Here is a 24,476-nt window from a genome sequence, read left to right as displayed (position 1 = left end):
GGCTCCCTGCGCTAAAAAACTCTATTGCGGTTTAGTAAAAGGGGACCTTAGTGTAAAATATAGACAGCAGATATAAATTCAGACACATTTTGATCACTAAATTTAAAATAAAATCATTTTTCCTACCTTGTCTGGTGATTTCATGAGTCTCTGGTTGCACTTTCTTCTTCTGACTGTGCATCCAATCTTTCTTCCCTTCTTTTAGCCTGTATGCTTCCTCTCCTCCAGACCTCGTTCCCTCCCCCAACTTTTCCTTCCTCTCTCTCTGCCTCCCTTTCTTTTTTTCTGTTTCTCTTCTTTCCTTCTGTCTCCCTGCCTGCCCTTTTTCTTTCTTTCTCCCTGCCCTCCCCAAGCCACTGCCATCGGGGACCAGGACCCAAACCGCCACCAATAACAGGCCCGAAAGCCGACGACGCCCCAGGCTGTCCCTGCTTCGGCTGACCAGCATTCCTCTCCCCGACGTCAATTCTGCCGTCGAGGAGAGGAAGGCTGATTGGCCCAAGATCGCGATGGACCTATTGGGGAAATGCTGCCGGGTCCTGCCTTCGCAGAAACAGAAAGTAGGCAGGACCCGGCAGCAAGAAGAGCAAATGCTTCACTAACCTGTCTCCCGCCTTAGCCCGTAGCGAACGCTTGCTTCAGGGCTCTCAACATGTGCGCGCCGGTTTCCCTTCTCTCCCCCCACCCCCCCGGACATAACTTCCGGTTTCAGAGGGAAGAGAAGGGAAGCCGGCACGCACACGTTAGAGCCACGGAGCATAAGTTCGCTACGGGCTAAAATCTCCAAGCCGTTTTTTTTTGTTTTTTTTAATGTTCAGCAGCGGACCGCCCAGTTAAAAAGCCCTAGAGAGAACACTGGAGAGGAAGGCTGATCGGCCCTGTAGATCAGGACGGCAACACTCCGCGATCGACTCGGGTTGCCTTCCTGAGCTACTGGTCGATCGCGATCGACGTGTTGGGCACCCCTGCTCTAGGGTATACATATTCAGGGCTTCCAGTCTCTCCTCATACGTCTTCTGGCGCAAGCCTCCTATCATTTTCGTCACCCTCCTCTGGACTGCTTCAAGTCTTCTTAAGTCCTTCGCCAGATACGGTCTCCATAACTGAACACAATACTTCAAGTGGGGCCTTATCAATGACCTGTACAGGGGCATCAACACCTTCTTCCTTCTACTGGCTATGCTTCTCTTTATACAGCCCAGCATCCTTCTGGCAGCTGCCACCGCCTTGTCACACTGTTTTTTCGCCTTTAGATCTTCGGACACTATCACCCCAAGGTCCCTCTCCCCGTCCGTGCATATCAGCTTCTCACCTCCCAGCAAATAAGGTTCCTTCCGATTATTAATCTCCAAATGCATTACTCTGCATTTCTTTGCATTGAATTTTAGTTGCCAGGCATTAGACCATTCCTCTAACTTTTGCAGATCCTTTTTCATATTTTCCACTCCCTCTTTGGTGTCTACTCTGTTACAAATCTTGGTATCATCTGCAAAAAGGCACACTTTTCCTTCTAACCCTTCAGCAATGTCTCTCACAAACATATTGAACAGGATCGGCCCCAGCACCGAGCCCTAAGGGATTCCACTACTCACATTTCCTTCCTCCAAGCGACTTCCATTAACCACCACCCTCTGGTGTCTGTCTGACAGCCAGTTTCTAACCCAGTTCACCACTTTGGGTTCTAACTTCAGCCCTTCAAATTTGTTCAACAGCCTCCTATGAGGAACCGTATCAAAGGCTTTGCTGAAATCTAAGTAAATTACATCTAGCATATGTCCTCGATCCAGCTCTCTGGTCACCCAATCAAAAAATTCAATCAGGTTCGTTTGGCACGATTTACCTTTTGTAAAGCCATGTTGCCTCAGATCCTGTAACCTCTTAGATTCAAGGAAGTACACTATCCTTTCTTTCAGCAACACTTCCATTATTTTTCCAACAACCAAAGTGAGGCTCATCAGCCTGTAGTTTCCTGCTTCATCCCTGTGACCACTTTTGTGAATAGGGACCACATCCGCTCTCCTCCAATCCCCAGGAACCACTCCCGTCTCCAGAGATTTGTTGAACAAGTCTTTAATAGGACTTGCCAGAACCTCTCTGACTCCCTTAGTATCCTGGGATGGATCCTGTCTGGTCCCATCGCTTTGTCCACCTTCAGTTTTTCAAGTTGCTCATAAACACTCTCCTCCGTGAACGGCACAGAATCTACTCCATTTTCTCGTGTAACTTTGCCAGACAATCTCGGTCCTTCTCCAGGATTTTTTTCTGTGAACACAGAATAGAAGTATTTGTTTAGCACATTTGCTTTTTCCTCATCAGATACTTTAAGCATTTTCCCTATCTGTCATCATGGTGGGCTCACAATCTTTCTAATGTACCTGGGGCAGTGGAGGATTAAGTGATTTGCCCAAGGTCACAGGGAACAGCACAGAGTTTGAACCCACAACCTCAGGATGCCGAGGCTCTAGCTCTAACCATTACACCTCCTGTTGGGCAGACTAGATGGACCACACGGATCTTTATCTGCGCTATTTACTATGTTACTATGTCATTCCTGTAACCCAATATTCTTTTCATCCACTCTATCCATGAATGTTGGGATAGATTGATAATCCGCAGCTGAAGCTGTATGGGGATCTACGATATTCTGTCTACTTAGAAACATAGAAAATGACGGCAGAAAAGGGCCACGGCCCATCTAGTCTGCCCACACTAATGACCCACCCCCTAACTACGCCCATGAAGTGGTCCCACATGCCAATCCCATCTTTTCTTAAAGTCTGGCACGCTGCTGGCCTCAATTACCTGTTGCGGAAGATTATTCCAGCGATCAACCACCCTTTCGGTGAAGAAATATGAGAACATTTAGGACATTGAGGACTCTGAGTAATGCCCATCCGGTAAGCTCGTATGGGCGATATGTAAAGGCAAAGAATAAACTTTAACTGCAGTTCCCAATGTTGAATGTTGGAGGATACCTTTCTCAAGTTTTTTTACAACCTGCTGTATCTGATGAGAAGTAATAATACATTGTAAATCTTCAGCCCAGGTTACTGCTAAAATATCAAAGTTGGGGCCAGGTTGACTGTCACAAATGCCCACGTGATGGAAGCAAAGAGGAATCAATTGTTGTGCAGATAAACTAAACATAAAAAATAAGAAATGCCTTCACCGAATCAGACCTTTGGTCCGAATCAGACCTAGTCCGGTGACCCGCACACGAGGAGGCCCAATCCAGGTGTTCCCTGTTTCAGACCTAGGCGTTCCATGATGAAGACCTTATTTTCCCATATCCCTCAATGTGATTTGCAAGGAGGTGTGCATCCAACTTGCACTTGAATCCCATAATGGAGGTTTCCATCACTAGCTCCTCCGGGAGAGCATTCCAAGCGTCCACCACTCTCTGTGTAAAACAAACTTTCTGACATTAGTCCTGGGCTTGTCGCCCCTCAATTTCAGTCTATGACCTCTCGTCTGAGTCACATTTGACAACGTCAATAATGATGCTTCTTGTTCTATTTTGTCAAAACCTTTTAGTATTTTAAAAGTCTCTATCATATCCCCTCTCAGTCTTCTCTTTCAGAAAGAGTCTCATGACAAATGTCCGTCAAGTGACGAGCAGGCAAAGATCGAATATAATGACAGGCTTGAAAGTATGCAAAAATGTCAACATCAGAAAGTCCAAATGTATGCTGTAATGAAGCAAAAGAAGCAAATCTCCCCTCTTCTGTATACATCTGAAAAATATAACATAACCCCAAAGAGACCCATCTCTGAAAGTATATAGAGTGTATACCTGGCAAAAAGTCTCCATTCCCTTAAAGCGTGAGAAAGGGAGAGATCTTGGGGGATATGTTCAAACATCAGCATATCCAACGCCAGGTCTGTCTCGCAGGGGCAAATATAGGATATTGTGCCACCACCAGACGGAGGCTAGGAACCACCTTTATTTAAAGATTGTGTATTAGGCTTTCACCATCTTAATTTTATTGGGATTAAGGTAAACCGCCTTCAGGTTTGGATAGAGTCCCTCCAGATTTTAAATGATCCCTTTGCCCTTAAGCAATATTTATAGTGTTTGCACAGGATGGGAAATTTTTTGGTAACACCAGCTGCCTGCTGAAATGTTATGCTTGCAGTTTCCCTATGCTCAGTAATTCTTTTGGCAGCACAGTCAAGACTCATGACCACAGCAAACTGATTCTCAAACATGACAAATTAGTTTGGCTCAATGACTGGGAGGTGTATAGCAGTATGGGTGTCATTTTTCTTTCAAGGCAATGACAGTGATCTTACGAATACCCAGTCTTATGTCCGCATAACATACACCAATATCAGGTTGACATTTTTTTTTCCTGTGAAAAATATTTACAATTGTCAATTCTCTTTTTAAATACAAATGCCTTGTTTACTAAAATAATCTAAACTAAACTAAACCTTAAGTTTGTATACCGCATCATCTCCACAATCGTAGAGCTTGGCATGGTTTACAGGAACTGGTATAAAGAAGGAACTCCAAAGTAAGGGTTATAGGAACTTAGTATAAAGAAGGTTTAGAGGGACTTAGTATAAAGATGAAATACCATAGAGGGAGGAAGTATTACATTTTTGAGAATAGCCAAGTTTTCGGAATAGTTGGAGGGAGCCAGATTCCGAAGTAGGATAGTAAGGTTATTCCAGAGCTCTGTGATTCTGAAGGAGAGGGATGTCCTTAGTTTTCCTGCATGGAATACGCCTTTTAACGAGGGGAAGGATGGTTTGAATTTTTGGGTGGATCTGGTGGTATCAGGATTCGAGGAATTCCAAGATAGTGGAATAAGGGGAGGAAGGATGCCGTATAGGATCTTAAAAGTTAGGCAGAAGCATTTAAAGGGAACCCTGGAGATTACTGGAAGCCAGTGAAGTTTGGACAGAAGCGGGGAGACATGGTCAAATTTACTTTTTGCAAAGATATATTAAGGGGCCTATCTGCAATATGTGTTTTTTTTGCAGTTACTGTGCCAAAATTACCTTGAAGTTACACTCAATCCAGATATGAAAGGGCACTGCTTTCCAAGGGATCTGATGGAACATCAGACCTAGCTCAGAGTTGCTTCATCTGTGTACATGAGAGTTGCTTCAGAATTGGAATTATCCGAAGACTGTAGGGACTTGAGAGACTCAGACCATATCTGCTTCCAAATATGATCATCAATGCTGATTCCAGTGTCCTCTTCCCAAACCGACTGAAAAGCCAGACATGGAGGAAGATTTATGGTATCTCAGCATCTTATACATTTTAGTAGCCTCATGTTTAGATGAAGAAATCCTAGCACATTCTACCAGAAGTGCCGACTTAATATCACAAATACATATATCACCCCCCCCCTTTCTACATATCCAGAAAATTAAAATTGTGTTCAGTTATGGAGACCGTATCTGGCGAAGGACGTAAGAAGACTTGAAGCAGTCCAGAGGAGGGTGACGAAAATGATAGGAGGCTTGCGCCAGAAGACGTATGAGGAGAGACTGGAAGCCCTGAATATGTATACCCTAGAGGAAAGGAGAGACAGGGGAGATATGATTCAGACGTTCAGATACTTGAAGGGTATTAACGTAGAACAAAATCTTTTCCCCACCCTGGACGTGTATCTCCCCACCCTGGACGTGTATCATCAAAAGGGGAAAATCAACAATCACTCCTTACAAAATTTTTCCAAAGGCTCCCAGACATCCATAAACTTCTTATAATGTCCCTGTTGTATGGCCATTGTACGTTCCATTTTAAAAATATAACACAGAGATTCCCACCAAAAAGTATAATTTAACCTATCCCAGTTCTTCCAATTCCTTAAAATGAGCTGTATGGCAACCCCTGTCATTATAAAGAGAAGTTTGTTATTTCGAACAGATATTTGGCTTTTAGCTCTCATCAACGTACCAAATAAAATGGTATCATACGTTAATGCCACTGGATTTTCCAAAATTCATGAAGAAACAATTAACATCTGAGAGAGGCAACTTCAAGATAAGTCTTTCACGCTTTTGGATGCTCTAATATGAACTGAAAAATATCTTTCTCCTGGCTGAAATCATTGCAATATGTTTTATGCAGAGTAAATCATTTTTTCATCCAGCTTTAATATAATGACAGAAAATGAGCTTTGAAAAATAAGTTTATTGAGTGAAATAAAAGATTGATATAATATACATGTACGGAGTTTTTTCAGACCTGTGATGATACAGGTGGCTTAGGGTACAGTGTAGTCCCGGCTGCCCGTGTCTGAGGTCTGTTTTCTCCGTTTTTGGTACTCATTATTTTCTGTCGATTTTGGTTTTGTATGAATGTGGTTTTCTGCTAAACAAATCCACAGTACATTTCTTTTTTTGAATTTTTGCTTAGTATATATGACTGTACCCTCGTATTCATTAGGGTAGAACAGGGACATGTTACAAGTCTGTAATTGCTCTTCTCCCTCAGAATTTCATCATATTCATAAGAAGCATTTATGTATCATTTACCCTGAGTTTTTACAGTATTTGTGTATATGTAACCAAGGAAATAAGGACAAAATAAAATTATTAGTAGTAGTATAATTCAGGTTTTTTTAATTTTTTTTTTTAATATTCTTTATTTATTTTGAAAACTTACAGCAAGCGTACAGGAATATATCATTAGTAACAACAATAACACTTGTAATTCTCAGTTTTTAAAAAAATTCTTGATGGGGAGAAGTACTTTAATGACCATTTGCAGTGTGGTCAAGAAGCTAATAATTCAATGTATTTTGAGACTCTCCTAAATTCTCTGGAAGTAGAGAACTTTGGTTTTAAATGTGAGAGAATTAAAGCACCGAAAGATTATGAAATAGCTGCTTTTTTTTTTTTTTAAATAGCATTTCATTAGTTTAAAGAGTTATTTATATTGTTTCATTGATGCGGCCAGGGATCTGAAGTTTGGATTTGGTGAAAGTTGAATACATAGATATGACATATTGAAGGTAATTTTATGACAGAGCACCTATAAAAACTCCTCAAAAGTGCCCCTATTTTTTGCCTGCTTTATAAAGGCTCATCATATATGCCTAAGTGCTTTTTCAGGCTTACAGTTACCCTGAGTAACACATAAATCCTCTTGCAGAAATTTACACCTGCTCCAGAGAAGAGGTAAATGTAGGCATGTACACATCTATTTTTAAAAAATTCCAATATACATCTTAACTCTTTCAGGACTGTTTACTCCCATCTAATGACGCGTAGAGCGAAACTCAAGTCGAGGGTTTAGGCACCCAGGTTTAGGCACCTTCGGGTGTGCACTATTGATTTTGTGGTGTTTTTGGTTTATCTTGTTCACTTCTACAGCAGAGGATATTCATCAGAGAAATGTTGCATCGCTCCCAGATTAAGTACATCTTTTTATCTGGGTTTTATAAGCTACATATGGCGCACTACATGGGACTACACTGTGATTATGATGGTCCCAGCTAGCAACCTCTGCTCCAATTTGAGCAATGAGGTATGTGGATCTGAACACAGTCTTTAATACCCATGATTATTTGTTTATGCAAAGGATTGATTATTCATTATTTATTATACACAATATACAGTGGATTTTTTTATATAATTCATAGAGCCTGAGTGTAATCCAGCATTGAACTAATATCAAATCTCAGGAAATTTTTACCGATATACTCCATATAGTTTAGAATTGTAAGTACTCCTAATATATATGCAACCTTAGGCACACACACATTCAGAGTTACAATTTTTTAGGAGTCCATGTCCATGGGCTCCTTTTATGAAGCCGCAGTAGCGGTTTAACACGCGAACCGCCGGCCGCGCTAGCCGCTACCACCTCCTCTTGAGCAGGTGGTAGTTTTTTGGCTAGCGCAGGGGGTTAGCGTGTGATGAAAAGTCACGCGCGCTGAAGCCGCTACCGCGGCTTCGTAAAAGGAGCCCCATGTCTAAACCAATTTTACACACACAAAATGCTTTGTAAATTTACTCCCACTAAGACACAAACAGCACAAATGCACCAGGGAACAGCCAGACCACGGGGTCCTTTTACTATGTACTAGTGGGTTTAGCACATATTAAAATGCTAAGAAGCCCATAGGTAAAAAAAAGGGCTTCTTAGCATTTAGTGCGTGCCAATATATTAGCACATATTAGTTAAAAAAGACCCCCAGGTGTGGAAGATGCTGAGCAGCCAGAGATTTTCCAATAAAACATTTCTCGCATGTCTGAAGAAAAGAGAGAGGCTGCTGAGTAGAGAATGACACGGGGATAAATTTGTCCCCATCCCCACAGGAACGCAATTTCTCCCTCCTGTCCCTGCGAGTTTTGTTGCTGTCCCTGTCCCTTCCCCATTCCTGTAAGCTCCGCCTTAACTGCACAAGCCTCTAACACTTATGGTTTTAAAGTGTCTGAGGCTTGTGCAGATGAGGGCGGAGCTTGCAGGAATGGGGCAGGGACAGGAAAAGAACTCACGGGGACGGAACGGGAAAATGAGTTCCTGCAGGTACGGGGAAAAATTTGTCCCCGTGCCATTCTCTACTGCTGAGAACCAAAGTCTTGTAGAGGTAGCCTGAGATGTAATGCATCAGCCCCTCCTCTCATGCCACGTGCATCTTCCAGTCAGCACCAAGGCCTAACGACAGTTTTTCTACTGTTAAAACAGAGGTTCTAGGGTTGTAGGCAAAAGTCACTTTCTGGTGTCTTCTTCCTAAAATTTAGTGAGATTAAGAAAAGAAGAGTGATTAGATATTCAAATTCTCAGCAGGAACAAGCACACATTGTCAATTTTGTCAGCACCTTAGGCTTTTCTACATATTACATTACAAATAAATAAGATACATTGGGTGCCAGCTAATCCACAGAAAAAAAGATCAACCCCAAACTCAAAAGGGACATTGATTTCCTCACCTATTACCAGATATAGGCCCCCGATGCTCTAAAATCCTTAAATTCAATGTAGTGGCAGTAAATCGTCTGATTTGAAAATGATAAGTGATACTCAAAGAACCTTGCATGCGAATGAGGTTTGCAGAGGCCCGTGCAAATTCCATCCAATCAGTCGTTGGAGAAAGTGACTGACGCATGCCGATGGGCGCTCAGAGATTCATCATGTCTAACGCAGGTCCTGGCTATGTTTAACAACCAGCTCACAAAATTCTCGAAAACTTAACAACCGACTCTCACGATCTAGTGCAAACCAGCTCCAACACATCAATGGTTGCATATATTGCACCTATTTAACAAAGGTACTATAGGTATGTGTATGCTTTTATAAAATAGTTTATCCCAAAGCTCTGGTCTGAAGCAGGAGTAATTGTACGTGTAGGTGCAGTTGCACCTGTGGCGGAGCACTCCCCTCCAGGCAGTGAGGAGGGGGGGTGGAGTAGTCATGGGGCTGCGCTCTACATGTGTGTAACTATCAGCTCTTTCGGTCCCCTGCCCTGGAACATGAAGTTGACATCAGAAGGGTCAGGGGCTGGCAAAGCTGATGGTTGGGTATGTAGGCTGAGGCCCTGTGGCTTCTCCGTGCAACCTTTTAATGGCTGCACCCAGGCGACCTCACTCACTGACCTGCCCTTGGTATGCCACTGTGTGTGTGTGTGTGAGCAAGGATCAGTGCACATGCCAGATGCAGATTGGAACACACTCTCCGCGACTACGGGTAGCAGCAAAAGAATATTAACCTCCATAAAGGGTGCACGTCTCAAGCAATTGGTATTGGAGCCCACCAGGGACCAGGTGTTTCTAGACCTAGTCCTCACCAACGGAGATAGCGTCACAGAAGTCTCAGTAGGAGACACACTGGCCTCCAGCGACCATAATATGGTATGGCTCAACCTCAAGAAAGGTTTCCCTAAGACAAACACAGCAACAAGGGTTCTCAACTTTAGAGGCACAGACTTCAACCGCATGGGAGATTTTGTCCATCAGGAGCTACATAAACAAGCAATATCTGACAATGTGGAGGATATGTGGTCGTCTCTGAAGTCCATCCTACACGAAGCAACAGACCGATACATAAAGACAGTAAGTAAACGCAGGAGAAACAAAAGACCCCAATGGTTCAGTAAAGAAATTTCAGACCTAGTTAAACAGAAAAAAGACGCATTTATCACCTACAAACATTTAGGCAGAGATGGGGCGAAAGAGGACTATCTAGACAGATCTAAAGCTGTCAAAACAGCAGTCAGAGAAGCCAAACTCCGAATGGAGGAAGAGCTAGCACGGAAAATTAAGAAAGGGGATAAATCTTTCTTCAGCAATATTAGTGACAGGAAAAGAAACAAAGATGGGATAGTACACCTGAAGCAATCGGACGGTAACTTTGCGGAATCAGATTCTGAGAAGGCAGAACTACTAAACAAATACTTTTGTTCAGTGTTCACCCGCGAAGCGCCGGGAGCTGGTCCACAGCTGCAGACGGGAGATAACCAGACAGACCCGTTTCAAGATTTTGAATTTACGCCCAGTAGCGTCTATGACGAACTATCAAGACTCAAGGTAAACAAAGCCATAGGACCGGATAACCTACACCCCAGAATGCTCAGGGAGTTAAGGGAAGTCCTGGCAGAACCATTATCTGTTCTTTTCAATCTTTCCCTAAGCACAGGAAGGGTCCCCTTGGACTGGAAAACCACCAACGTAATCCCACTCCACAAAAAGGGCTGCAGGACAGAGACAGCAAACTACAGACCAGTGAGTCTCACGTCTATAGTGTGTAAACTCATGGAAACACTGATCAAACAGAATCTTGACACAATCCTAGACGAAGAAAAACTGCGTGATCCACACCAACACGGGTTCACCCAGGGTAGATCCTGCCAATCTAATCTGATTAGCTTTTTTGACTGGGTTACTAGACAACTGGACGCTGGAGAGTCACTGGACGTGGTATATTTGGACTTCAGTAAAGCATTTGATAGCGTCCCTCATCGAAGATTACTGAACAAGCTGAAATCGATAGGATTAGGAGACACTCTAACTACATGGGTTGGGGATTGACTGAGCGGTAGACTTCAGAAGGTGGTGGTGAACGGTACCTCATCCGAAGCATCGGACGTGATCAGTGGAGTGCCACAGGGCTCGGTCCTGTGCCCGATTCTATTTAACTTATTCATAAGAGATATGATGCAAGGACTTGGAGGAAGGGTATCACTGTTCGCCGATGACGCCAAACTTTGCAACATAGTAGGCAAAAGCTTATTATCTGATAATATGACACACGACCTACTGTTGCTGGAACAATGGTCAACTACTTGGCAGCTAGGCTTCAATGCTAAAAAATGCAAGATAATGCACCTGGGTAAGAGAAACCCGCGTAGAACTTATGTACTAAATGGTGAGGCCTTGGTTAGGACCACGGCGGAACGCGACCTAGGGGTGATCATTAGTGAGGACATGAAGGTTGCCAATCAAGTGGAGAAGGCTTCCTCCAGGGCAAGACAAATGATGGGGTGTATCCGCAGAGGTTTCGTCAGCAGGAGACCTGAAGTTATGATGCCCTTGTACAGAGCCATGGTGAGGCCTCACTTGGAGTACTGTGTTCAGTTTTGGAGACCACACTACCGAAAGGACGTGCTGAAGATCGAGTCGGTTCAGCGAACGGCCACCAGGATGGTCTTGGGGCTCAAGGATCTCACGTATGAAGAAAGATTAAAAAAATTGCGGCTGTACTCACTTGAGGAAAGAAGAGAATGGGGAGATATGATTGAAACATATAAGTACATCACGGGACGCATCGAGTCAGAAGATGATATCTTCGGGCTCATGGGACCCTCGACCACCAGAGGGCATCCGCTGAAAATCAGGGGAGGAAAGTTTCATGGCGACTCCAGGAAGTACTTCTTCATCGAAAGAGTAGTGGATCATTGGAACAGACTCCCACTCCAGGTGATAAAGGCCAGCAGCGTGACGGATTTTAAGAGAAAATGGGATACTCACGTGGGATCTTTAAGGGAGTAAATTCAGGGGAGGGGATACTTGGAATGGGCAGACTTGGTGGGCTATAGCCCTTTTCTGCTGCTTTTTTCTATGTTTCTATGTTTCTATGCATGTATCCTACCCTCCCTCCACCCATACATTGCAGAAAAGCCGAAGCTAGCCCTCTAATTCTATAACTTGGTACATAAATTAAGCACTAGTAAAAGCTTAGGGGCCCTTTAATCAAACTGCAGTAAAAGGTGGCTTTAGCATGTACTTACGTGGCTCATTCTCATGCACTAAGGCCAGTGGCGTAGAAAGGGGGAGCGGGGGGGGGGGCAGTCTGACCCGGATGCCATGTAGGTAGGGGAGCCAGCAGCCCTCCTCCTCTCTGCCTCTTCCCACTCCTCTCCTTGGCATGCGTGTGCCCCCCTCCCCTTCCCCATACCTCTAGTTCACCGCCGTGAGCAACAACTTCAACGTGTTTCTCGGCAACTGCGTCAGCTCTCCCGCTGATGTCACTTCCGGGTGCTAAGTGTAGAAGAGAGCTGCTGGGGATGCAAGGAACACATTGAAATTGTTGCTCGCGACGGTGAGCTAGAGGTATAGGGGAAGGGAAGGGGGTGTGTGCAGAGCAAGGGGGGGTCGAGGAAGGAGCAGAGGGGCGGAGACAAAGGCGGTTCGCCTCTCACCCTTGCTATGCCACTGGCTAAGGCTATTTTTACTGCTGAGGTAAAATAGCCAACTTTTCTATTTGCAGTACAGTCAAACCTTGGTTTGCCAGCATAATTCATTCCAGAAGTATGCTCGTAATCCAAAGCACTCGTATAGCAAAGCAAATTTCCCCATAGGGAATAATGGAAACTCGGACGATTCGTTCCACAACCCAAAAACTTTAATACAAAATACTATGCGTACTTTTATTGCAAGACCTCGCTCATTTAGAATAGTCACTATACTCCTGCAGCGTTAGAGAGAAAGTTCGGCTCAGATGTGATGTGTGTATACTGTATGTACAGTGGAACCTCGGTTTGCAAGTAACGGGTTTGCGAGTGTTTTGCAAGATGAGCAAAACACTCACCAAACTTTTGTCTCCCAAACTGCCCCAATAAACGAGCACTTACAGCCAGTGTTCCCTCTAAGCGGGCGGGTGTTGTGAGCAAACTTTTTTCACCGTGAGCCAAAAATATCGGGCGCCAGCAAGTTATGAGCCAACTCGCCCGATTCTCCTCTCGCCGCCCTGCCATCTGCCGTACGCCTCTTCCGATCGTGCGCTGTGACGAGAAACGTGTGCGCTGCGATGTAATATTTTGTGCGCCAGCGCACGCCAGCGCAGCTTAGCGGGAACACTGGTTCAAATGGTTTTATTTATTTCCCCAAATTTATTTTTGTTATACGCATTGAAAATATTTGATATTGCGTTTAAATCAAAATCTCAATAAACTTGAAACGAGTGCCCGTGAGATTGTGGGAGGGTTAAATACTCAAAACTTAGAAGTTTTTGCTACGCCAGCTTTCTGGTATCTTTACATACAGTGGCGTACCTAGCATATGTAACATCCGGGGCCCATCATTTTTTGGCACCCCCCCCATCTGTAAGAAAAACATGATTTTTAGTAACAAACCACACGTCACACATGAGTACCTAGGAAAAGGCAGCATCTTACATATTGCAGTGAGCAGTACATCAATACACCCATTGTAAAACTAAACAAGCCAGACCAGCACAGATCAATCCTACACCGTCAATCCTAACAGAAAACCATGTCTTTCGAACACACAGAACACAGAAAACACCTTCGCCTAGTAAGGAATATGTAATCACAAACTAACCCCTCCCTCTTTTACAAAACTGTAGTGTGGATTTTAGCTACGGAGGTAACAGCTCTGATGCTCATAAAATTCTGAGCATCAGAGCTGCTACCACCAAGGCTGGTGCTAAAAACGCTTCACAGTTTTGTAAAAGGGGGGATAAAATAAAAATACATAGACAAAGGTTAAATTGAACCAGCAAGAAGCTGGACTCTGCATACAATGCTTCACAGAAACAGTGACACGTCTCCTAAAGCAATAAATAAATAGAAATTTTTTTCTACCTTTGTCTTCTGTGGTTTCTCCTTTCCTCATCTTCTTGTAACTCTCTTCCTTCCATTCACTGTCTGCCGTCTCTCTTCCCCTATATGGCATCTTCTCTCCTTCTATGCCCCTTCCAGAAACTGTATGCCTCCCCCTTCCATCTCTCCTTTCACCCCATTGGTCTGGCATCTCTCTCCTCGCCTTCCCTCTCCCACACCTCTCCTCATAGTCTGGTATCTCCCCTTCCCTGATTCTCTGGCATCTCTCTCCTTTCCTTTTCTTCCATCTTTCGCTCCCCCTCCATGCTCTCACATCTCCCCCTTCCTTTTCCCTTAGACTGGCATACCTTCCTCCTACGCTCCAAGCCCTGGCATCTCCTTTAATTCCCTCCCTCATCTTCCTTCTCCCTCCAGCTGGGTACCGCAACACTCTTCCCTGCAGCTCTGCACTTCCCCACAATTGCCATGCTTCGGTTCCTCTTCTTCCTTCCTTCCTCCCCCCCCCCCCCCCGCGGGACCCTGCGGCACCATCAACTCTTACTCCCTCTAATGTCGGCCCTGCAGCTCCAGACTTCCTCGCACCTTCTCCCCTCCCCCTTTGGATCGCTATTATTTTAAATGTTATAGCCGCGGAGCTGTATCCATCAATGGAGATGTCTAACCTCGGCCTGCCCCGGAACTCTTACTGCAACAGTGACTTCCTGTTCCTGCCTAGACGGGCGGCTGCTGCAGTAAGAGTTCCGGGGCAGGCCGAGGTTAGACATCTCCACTGATGGATACAGCTCCGCGGCTATAACATTTAAAATAATAGCGATCCAAAGGGGGAGGGGAGAAGGTGCGAGGAAGTCTGGAGCTGCAGGGCCGACATTAGAGGGAGTAAGAGTTGATGGTGCCGCAGGGTCCCGCGGGGGGGGGGGGGGGGAGGAAGGAAGGAAGAAGAGGAACCGAAGCATGGCAATTGTGGGGAAGTGCAATCCCCCCAGTGCGTCCCCTTACCTTACCGACGCGTGTGTGCGCTGTGAAGAGAAACTTTGCGCTGCGATGTAATATTTTGTGCGTGAGCGCAGGCCAACGCAGCTTAGCGGGAACACTGCTTACAGCTGTTGGATCCATCATTAAAGTAGAATTGCCAGGATCTTAGACCCTTTGTACTTTGTGTTTCTTTGTGGTTTGTACTCTAAATCCCTCTTCTTTCCTACGACATGGTGTAAGCAGACACCCCTAAATATAGGTGGGTTGATGCCAATTTACACTAGTATTCTATAATGGAATTTTGGCTCTCAGATGTTGTTTATAGAATTAGTGCTCAGCCCATTGCATCTTGACACCTAAATTGTGGTACCCAGTTATAGAATTGCCCCCTATGTTTTCCGAGTACATACTTTTATGTGTGTACAATTTGTAGACAAGTAGAACTGTGGAACCCAATTAGGGGGCAGAAAGGCCAGCGGCAGGAGCAAGAGGTTTACAGGTTTTATTCATTTCATAAAGTGGTTTACAAAAAAAAAAAAAAATTGCAGGTAAAATTATTTAGAAAAGAACTTCATAATAAAAGAAAAAGCCCAACCCCAAAAGTAACCTCTTCAAATACCACACATCACACAAACCCAACCTATACACTAAAATCTAACATTAAAAACCTACTCCTGGGGCTGGATTAGGGAGCAGGGCGTCTGCCTCTGCTCTCCTTCAGGCTCACTCTCTCCCCTTTACTTCTCTATGGGCTGCCTAGAAGGAAAGGACTGGAGCAGTAGTCCTCCCCATCCCCCATCAGTGCCCTGGAATCTGAAATGTGTTCCCCCAGAAACTAAGCTGGGCAACTTTATAAAGCAACTATTTGAGCAGGTAAAATACTGTTCTACATACCCTATACTATAAAAAGTGTCAGAATTCTACAGTGGCAATCCCACATCAGCCACAATTTAGTGACCATCACGATAAGAATCAGTGACACCTGATCCATGACACTATCCCAGAAACTTCCGTCACATCAAAATGAACATTTCTGCATCTCTGGAGTTTTTTTGTTTAAAAACACAGGTCTTGAAAGTTTACGGTGATCAAAATAGAGCATTTTCCCTTACCAGGCTCAATGGTGGTTACCGATGCAGGTTGCTTCCTAAGTCCAAGAATCAGGATCCTTTCAATCACACACTCTGTGCTGTATCGCCCTTTCTCATCTGCACAACTATGTAAGAAACACAGAGGGCTTAATAAGAAGTACAGTTCAGGAGTCCAGAAAAAGCCATTCTGTGGTTAACATCCAGTGAGGGTTAAACAGGCAGGATCAGCGACTTCCCAGTTAACTTCCACTGACCAGCTCCCCAGATGAGATTCAATGGCATTTAACTGGATAGGCGACACTGAATATCGTGTGACCGTCACATCACTATCTGGTTAGTACCGGGGCAGTCTGAAGGCAGAGCTGAGGTGGTGGAGCTGGAAGGATATCAGTGCTGGTACCCAGATAGCTATCCAGGCAAGATATGATGGCTACAGATGTGTTCCTGCTTGCCTGGATAGTCATTTGGGTACTAATACAACGTCTCCAGTGTGTACAAAACACAGTAATCAGACTTTTTAAAAACCTCCATGCCTGAGACCCTGTCTCTCAGGCTCTATTGTCAGCTCACTGGCTGCCTACAGCCAAACATTGTGTCTTCAAGGGCCTGATGCTGGCATTCAAATCCTTGCACATGGCGATAAGCTATATGACAACCAAGCTTCCTCTGTATGTGCCAAACAGGTCCCTCCACTGTTGAGTTAGGATAAAAACTTGTATTAAGCTTTGCATTGTAACTATTGCAAATTATAACCTATAAACTGTATACAGTCAAACCTTGGTTTACAAGTAATGTGATTTGTGAGTGTTTTGCAAGACGAGCAAAATACTCTTGAAAATCATGCCTCACAAACCGAGCGTTGACTCAATTTGCGAGCCCCCGACAACCGGCATCACCCGCTCGTCCAAACCCTTACCGTGATCTGGCACCGGCACGCAGCACCAACCCACAGGACATGCCGGTGCCGGTGCTGGAAGAACCTGCCTTTTGCTGCTGATCTCTGCTGGGCTGGGCCTTGAGCATCTGCACATGCTCAAGGCCTTCTGGCTCCCACTCTCTCCAAGATTCTAATGAGATTCTTGGAGAGAGCGGGAGCCAGAAGGCCTTAGGCAGATGTTTTATTCATTCAATGATAAGAAGGAATAGACCTCTTATTGTTGAATGAATAAAGCTGACAATGTGTCTTCTGAAGTTACTTAAAATCTCTTTGAAGTTTTTGAGACTATTGAAGTCAGTGTATTGGATAAAACACAAATTGAGTTTTTGATATATTTGGAAACTATTTGCCTGAGTAAGGATAACCTATACTGATATTGATTTGATTACCTCACAAAAATATATATTGGAAAGCTGCCATTCATCTATGTAATCTTTTTTAATGACCATGCGCTAATGGAACATTAGCTTGTGGCTATTAATACAATTTTTTGGGGAAAATATTTTTATTGGTATGAACAGAACGCCACACAAATTATTTTTAAAAATCTGCTATTTTACTGCTGTTCTAAAAATGGCATTAGCGTGTGGGAAAGACCCGCATAAGTAGCTAAGAACACTTGCAGCTTTGTAAAAGGACACCCAAAGTATCAAAAAATACAAAATGGATCTTTGAAAATTTATAACAATATTTTAATCTCATAAAAGCCTCAGAATATTAAGCAGAAATATAGATGAGGGCCATTATGTCTCTATAGTGCAAGTCCAAAACTCAAGACTGCTCGCAAATTGGGTTAGTCTAGATTTTCAGATTTTCTGGATTCTCAGGTAGCATTTTTAAACTTCTAATTTAAGGAATAAAGAAGAGATGAACAAACAATTTTGTTGATTTATTCACTAACAAATATAGAATGCTTCATTTATCAAATTGGGTATGTTCACAGGAAAACATGCAAAGAAACATAAAGATCATGTCTCATTGAATTAGATCATATTAGGAGAGTCATAGAAAATATAGGTATTTTACTGTAAAATTTGTTTTTGAATATTCATTTTTTCCTGTTTGTAACATTTACTGTGAAAGTTCCAGCATCAATATCTCTCTCGCTCTCTTTCCCAAGAGTCTGGCTTCTCGGGCAGTCTGGATTGCAATTTTAAAGGGCCCAGATTCTCAGGTGGCCTGGATTTCTGGCAACCAGATTTTTGGACTTGTACTGTAATTTGTACTTGGTCAAAGTTCAACATGGAACTCTTAAGCTAACGCGTTAGCAACAGGAAAGCAACTTGTTTTACTTGCATATTATACTGATCCCCCCCCCTCACACACACACGATTGCTTCCCACCTAGTTTTCTGCATACTGTAGCTAAAAAGAAACAATAAGCTTCTACTGATGCTACAATGAAGCTGTGACAGGCCTCGTCACCCACTTGTCTCAATTATGTCTTTGTCTGATCATTAACTTTCCTCATTTATTTCTTAGCTATTTATGCAATTTTAAATATCTATCTATCTATCTATATATATATATATTTTATTTTTTTTTTTTTTATTATTGTAAACCGACCAGATACTTGTGATGGTCAGTATATGAAATTACAAATAAACTTGAAACTTCCTGTTACCTGGAGGAAAGGATATTCTTGTGAAACGTGAACCTTCTGTACAGGAAGTGATCCTCATGGAGATACTGGAATGAATGTCCATCGTCTGTGTAGAGCTCGCCTGTTGCAGAGCGCTGTGCAGGAAATGAGAAATGGAGACTTACCACGGAACGAAGCCTCCTCAAGTTCAACAGACCACAGAGTAAAAGGAAGGTGTCAGGATGACATGCTAACATAATAGAAATTATCTATTTGCCCCTCCTATGTTTCAAAAACAACCTTAATACTATTTTCCTCTCGATAACATACAATATCAGATACAAGATCCTGCAATTGTGATCGTCAAGGGCCACATAAAGGGCAAGAAGATATATATCAAATCCACAGGTGACTGTGGCTGCATGAATAGCTCCAACCAAATTAATGATGAAACCATGGCCATTTTCCAAACATAGACAAAAATACCCTGCCTTTATAAAGCTGCCTCTGTGGGAATGTCAATTTATTAATTGTTTGAGTTATACTTGTAATTCGCTGTATATGAACAGTTTCTTTTATTGTTTGTTACCTGCATTGAACTACAAGGTATTGAGAGATAAAAATAAAATTTCATGTTATGTTCGATAACATCACGCCTAACTCCCACTCACCGTAAGATACCTATGTCCATCCTACCATTCTGTCTACAAGAAACTCCCCAACCCCTATATGTCTTGTCTGTCTGTCCAAATTAGATTGTAAGCTCGTCTGAGTAGGGACCGTCTATTACATGTTAAATGTACAGCGCGCATACGCCTTTCAGCGCTAGAGAAATGATAAATAGTAGTAGAACACCCTTAACCTGCCTATGCCCCAACCATGACCCCCCCCCCCCTTTTTAAGTTGCATGCTATAAAATTTAAACATGCATTTTATAGAATAGGGCACAGGGCAGATCAACCCGTGAAGCCAAATGAGTGCCAATTTACACCAATTATTGATTGCTAATGGCTCATTCACAAATTAGTTTATGCGTAAATCGTATCTGTGCCCAACTTTGGGTGACCTATATAGAATTGGAGAATTAGTGTATAAGGTTTGGTGACAGCAGAGGGAATTTCAGTTCAGGGAATGTGTAGCATGGGAGAGGCAATTCCACAGGAATGTCAGAGATTGTGAACTGTGATACAGGAAAGAATCTGTCCCATTTGTTGCTAAGAGGAGAAATAAGGATATGTGAAACATATTTACCCTGTGAAATGAAAGAATAGCCTGATATACTGCACCTTGGAATCTAGAGCAACACGGAGTTCATAGGAAATTCCTTTCATCCATTCTGTGGATTTTCCAACTATTGTCTTCAAGGGTATCACAGTCCCACCACGCTGGAAAACCGGGATCTGCAAATAACAGCACAGCTGATGCAGAAGAATTCAAATGTGTTCAAGGACTAGGAGGGAGGGGAGTTTTCAGATTATAAAAATTCTGTATTTCACACAGTGTTTTAGGGACAGAAACAAGAGACTGCCCCAACTTTGTTGGTTAAGCTGAGAACTTTTCAGCAGCCCCTTGTATGTCGTGTGCTTTGAAGCAGGTACCGTATTTTCACGCATATAACGCGCGCGTTATACGCGTTTTTACCTACCGCGCATACCCCTCGCGCGTTATATGCGTGAGCGCGGTATACGAAAGTTTTCAAACATAGTTCCCACCCCGCCCGACGCCCGATTCACCCCCCCAGCAGGACCACTCGCACCCCCACCCCGAACGACCACTCGCACGCGCTCCCACCCGCACCCGCATCCACGATCGGAGCAAGAGGGAGCCCAAGCCCTCTTGCCCGGCCGACTCCCCGACGTCCGATACATCCCCCCCCCCCCCGGCAGGACCACTCGCACCCCCACCCCGAAGGACCGCCGACTTCCCGACAATATCGGGCCAGAAGGGAGCCCAAACCCTCCTGGCCACGGCGACCCCCTAACCCCACCCCGCACTACATTACGGGCAGGAGGGATCCCAGGCCCTCCTGCCCTCGACGCAAACCCCCCTCCCCCCCAACGACCGTCCCCCCCCAAGAACCTCCGACCGCTCCCCCAGCCGACCCGCGACCCCCCTGGCGACCCCCACGACCCCCCCACCCCCCTTCCCCGTACCTTTGGAAGTTGGCCGGACAGACGGGAGCCAAACCCGCCTGTCCGGCAGGCAGCCAACGAAGGAATGAGGCCGGATTGGCCCATCCGTCCTAAAGCTCCGCCTACTGGTGGGGCCTAAGGCGCGTGGGCCAATCAGAATAGGCCCTGGAGCCTTAGGTCCCACCTGGGGGCGCGGCCTGAGGCACATGGGCCCAACCCGACCATGTGCCTCAGGCCGCGCCCCCAGGTGGGACCTAAGGCTCCAGGGCCTATTCTGATTGGCCCACGCGCCTTAGGCCCCACCAGTAGGCGGAGCTTTAGGACGGATGGGCCAATCCGGCCTCATTCCTTCGTTGGCTGCCTGCCGGACAGGCGGGTTTGGCTCCCGTCTGTCCGGCCAACTTCCAAAGGTACGGGGAAGGGGGGTGGGGGGGTCGTGGGGGTCGCCAGGGGGGGTCGCGGGTCGGCTGGGGGAGCGGTCGGAGGTTCTTGGGGGGGGCGGTCGTTGGGGGGGAGGGGGGTTTGCGTCGAGGGCAGGAGGGCCTGGGATCCCTCCTGCCCGTAATGTAGTGCGGGGTGGGGTTAGGAGGTCGCCGTGGCCAGGAGGGTTTGGGCTCCCTTCTGGCCCAACTACCACAGGTACGGGGAAGGGGGGTGGGGGGGCCGTGGGGGTCGCCAGGGGGGGTCGCGGGTCGGCTGGGGGAGCGGTCGGAGGTTCTTGGGGGGGGCGGTCGTTGGGGGGGAGGGGGGGTTGCGTCGAGGGCAGGAGGGCCTGGGATCCCTCCTGCCCGTAATGTAGTGCGGGGTGGGGGTAGGGGGTCGCCGTGGCCAGGAGGGTTTGGGCTCCCTCCTGGCCCGATATTGTCGGGGAGTCGGCGGTCCTTCGGGGTGGGGGTGCGAATGGTCCTGCCGGGGGGGGGGATGAATCGGACGTCGGGGGGGGTGAACGGAGAGTCGGGACAGCGCACGGAGAGGCGGGGCAGTGCACGGAAGTCAGGGGGGTGAACGGAGAGTCGGGACAGCGCACGGAAAGTCAGGGCAGTGCACGGAAGTCAGGGGGGGTGAACGGAGAGTCGGGACAGCGCACGGAAAGTCAGGGCAGTGCATGGAAGTCAGGGGGGGTGAACGGAGAGTCGGGACAGCGCACGGAGAGGCGGGGCAGTGCACGGAAGTCAGGGGGGGTGAACGGAGAGTCGGGACAGCGCACGGAGAGGCGGGGCAGTGCACGGAAGTCAGGGGGGTGAACGGAGAGTCGGGCAGCATGCGCGGTATAATCGTGAGCGCGTTATACCAAAGTTTTTGTGCTTATCATCGTGATTTCTGCGCGCTATACACGTGTGCGCGTTTTATACGGGTGCGTGTTATTTGCGTGAAAATACGGTATACATGGCAAGAGAGAACCTTTTAAAATTATAGTACTAACAAAACTCCTTGGTTAGAAAGGTTTTTTTCACTCTCTGGAAGCTTCGGTCCATTAGAGCATATTTTGATGCTTCATCATTTAGAATTCTGGTACAATCCCTTATACTGAGTCAACTTGATTACTGTAATGTCGCCTATTTGCCAATTTCCCAGAATATGCATCGATTATAACTGGTGCAAAATGCGGCAGTCAAGCTCAATTTTGGGTTGAAGAAGTTCGATCATGTAACACCTTCCTACCGACTTCTGCATTGGCTGCCGATGGAGGCACGTGTGAAGTTTAAGTTTTTGCTTTAAGGTACTATTCGGTTTAGCCCCTAAATATTTAACTGACCTTTTCTCTTTCTCAACCAATAGACATAAGAGAAGCTTACACATGAATTTGTTTTCTCCACCGGTTAGAGGATGTAAATTTAAAAAACATCATCAACAGCTTTTCTCATATCAGGCAGCATTATGGGGTAAAGATCTGGAACAATTACTTATGCTTGCTAATACCTATGAGGAATTTAGGCGACGCCTAAAAACATATCTGTTCCTGAAGTATTTAGGTAACTGATCTGTACAATCTTATTCCACAATAACTGATTTCTAGAGCTGTTAATCACTAGGTTTTTAACTTTGTTAACTCTACTCAATTTGTAACACCTTTTAATCATTGTAAACCGCATAGAATTTCACGGTCCTGCAGTATATAAACTGTTATTATTATTGGTAGTAGTATGTTATCTGCCATAGGACCTATTTAATTCCTATGGACCCAGCTGCAGACAACATGTGCTAATCTTTAGTAAAAGACCTCCCATCATCTACTGTCATTGCAAAAAGCACAGTTACTTACCGTAACAGGTGTTATCCAGGGACAGCAGGCATATATTCTCACATGTGGGTGACGTCATCTACGGAGCCCCGGCGCGGACAGCTTTTCAAGCAAACTTGATAGAAGTTTCAAGTTTGCACACTGCACCACGCATGTGCGTGCCTTCTCGCCCACTAGAGGGCGCATCCCACCTCGTGGTCCTCAGTTCCATAACTAGCAAGGAAGCCATCCCCGGGGAGGCGGGCGGGTTGTGAGAATATATGCCTGCTGTCCCTGGATAACACCTGTTACGGTAAGTAACTGTGCTTTATCCCAGGACAAGCAGGCATGATATTCTCACATGTGGGTGACCTCCAAGCCAACCAAAAAAGGGTAGGTGGGAGGATGGCAAATTATGAAAATAGGTTACGTAACACCGACTGGCCAAACCGGCCATCGTTTCTGGACAAGGTGTCCAGACAGTAATGAGAGGTGAATGTATGAACCGAAGACCAAGTGGCAGCCTTACATATTTCCTCCATTGGAGTGGATCGGAGAAAGGCTATCGAAGCTGCCATTGCTCGGACCTTGTGCCCCGTGACTCGACCCGGGGGAGGAAGGCCAGCCTGAGCGTAGCAAAAGGAAATGCAAGCGGCCAACCAGTTAGACAGAGTGCGCTTGGAAACTGGATGCCCTAATCGATTGGGATCGAAGGACAAAAACAATTGAGGGACCTTCCGATGAGACCTGGTGCGTTGAAGATAATATGCCAACGCCCTCTTACAGTCAAGCGTGTGAAGCGCCGTCTCGCCCGGATGGGAGTGGGGCTTCGGGAAGAACACAGGAAGGACAATGGACTGATTGAGGTGGAAGTCAGACACAACTTTAGGTAAAAACTTAGGATGGGTGCGGAGAACCACCTTGTCGTGATGAAAGACCGTGAAAGGAGGGTCCGCAACCAAGGCTTGCAACTCCCCAATCCGCCTGGCGGAGGTGAGGGCAATCAGAAACACCGCCTTCCAAGTCAGAAATTTCAAGAGGGACTTGTTGAGTGGTTCAAAAGGGGGTTTCATCAGTTGAGCCAGAACTACATTCAAGTTCCACACGACAGACGGAGGCTTAAGAGGGGGGCAAACCCTGATTAACCCTTTCATGAAGCGTGTCACCAAGGGGTGGAGTGACAGAGGGCGTCCCTCCAGAGGTTGGTGGAAAGCAGAAATCGCACTGAGATGAACCCGCACCGAAGTGGTTTTCAAGCCGGAGCGCGACAAATGAAATAAATATTCTAAGACCGAGGATACCGGAACTGATACCGGATCCAGGTGAAAAGACGAACACCAGGTGGAAAACCTGGTCCATTTCTGCGCATAGCAAAGCCTCGTCGAGATCTTGCGGGAGGCTTCCAACACCTCCTTCACCGATTGAGACAGGTCCGGAGGAGTCAGGGAACAAGAAACCAAGCTGTCAGGTGCAATGACTGCAGGTTGGGATGTAACATGGATCCTTGACTCTGAGACAGCAGAGAAGGAGAGACAGGCAGGGGAAGAGGCTCCC

The 24,476-nt window shown here is 45.6% G+C and overlaps 1 protein-coding gene across 6 annotated transcripts in view; it reads right to left on the bottom strand.

The window, feature by feature from the left end:
• Positions 1-8,412: 8,412 nt before the first annotated feature.
• GANC (glucosidase alpha, neutral C) overlaps positions 8,413-24,476 on the bottom strand; it is an 89,405-nt gene continuing 73,341 nt past the window's right edge. For 4 of the 6 annotated variants that reach the window (XM_033952374.1, XM_033952376.1, XM_033952379.1 and 1 more), the window contains 4 exons: positions 19,856-19,969; positions 18,612-18,724; positions 16,073-16,176; positions 8,413-8,701 (listed from right to left, as the gene is read on the bottom strand). In XM_033952374.1, the coding sequence (XP_033808265.1) occupies positions 8,592-8,701; positions 16,073-16,176; positions 18,612-18,724; positions 19,856-19,969 (441 nt within the window). In that variant the 3' untranslated portion in view covers positions 8,413-8,591. Of the gene's footprint in view, positions 8,702-13,457; positions 13,507-16,072; positions 16,177-18,611; positions 18,725-19,855; positions 19,970-24,476 lie in introns of those variants that run through there. The other 2 variants (XM_033952377.1, XM_033952380.1) reach the window with 2 other exon arrangements.

The sequence above is a fragment of the Geotrypetes seraphini genome, chromosome 7, assembly GCF_902459505.1.
Source record: "Geotrypetes seraphini chromosome 7, aGeoSer1.1, whole genome shotgun sequence".
NCBI classification, from domain to species: domain Eukaryota; kingdom Metazoa; phylum Chordata; class Amphibia; order Gymnophiona; family Dermophiidae; genus Geotrypetes; species Geotrypetes seraphini.
The sequence above is the reverse complement of the archived record's forward strand: the minus strand, read 5'-3'. Positions and strand labels throughout refer to the sequence as shown.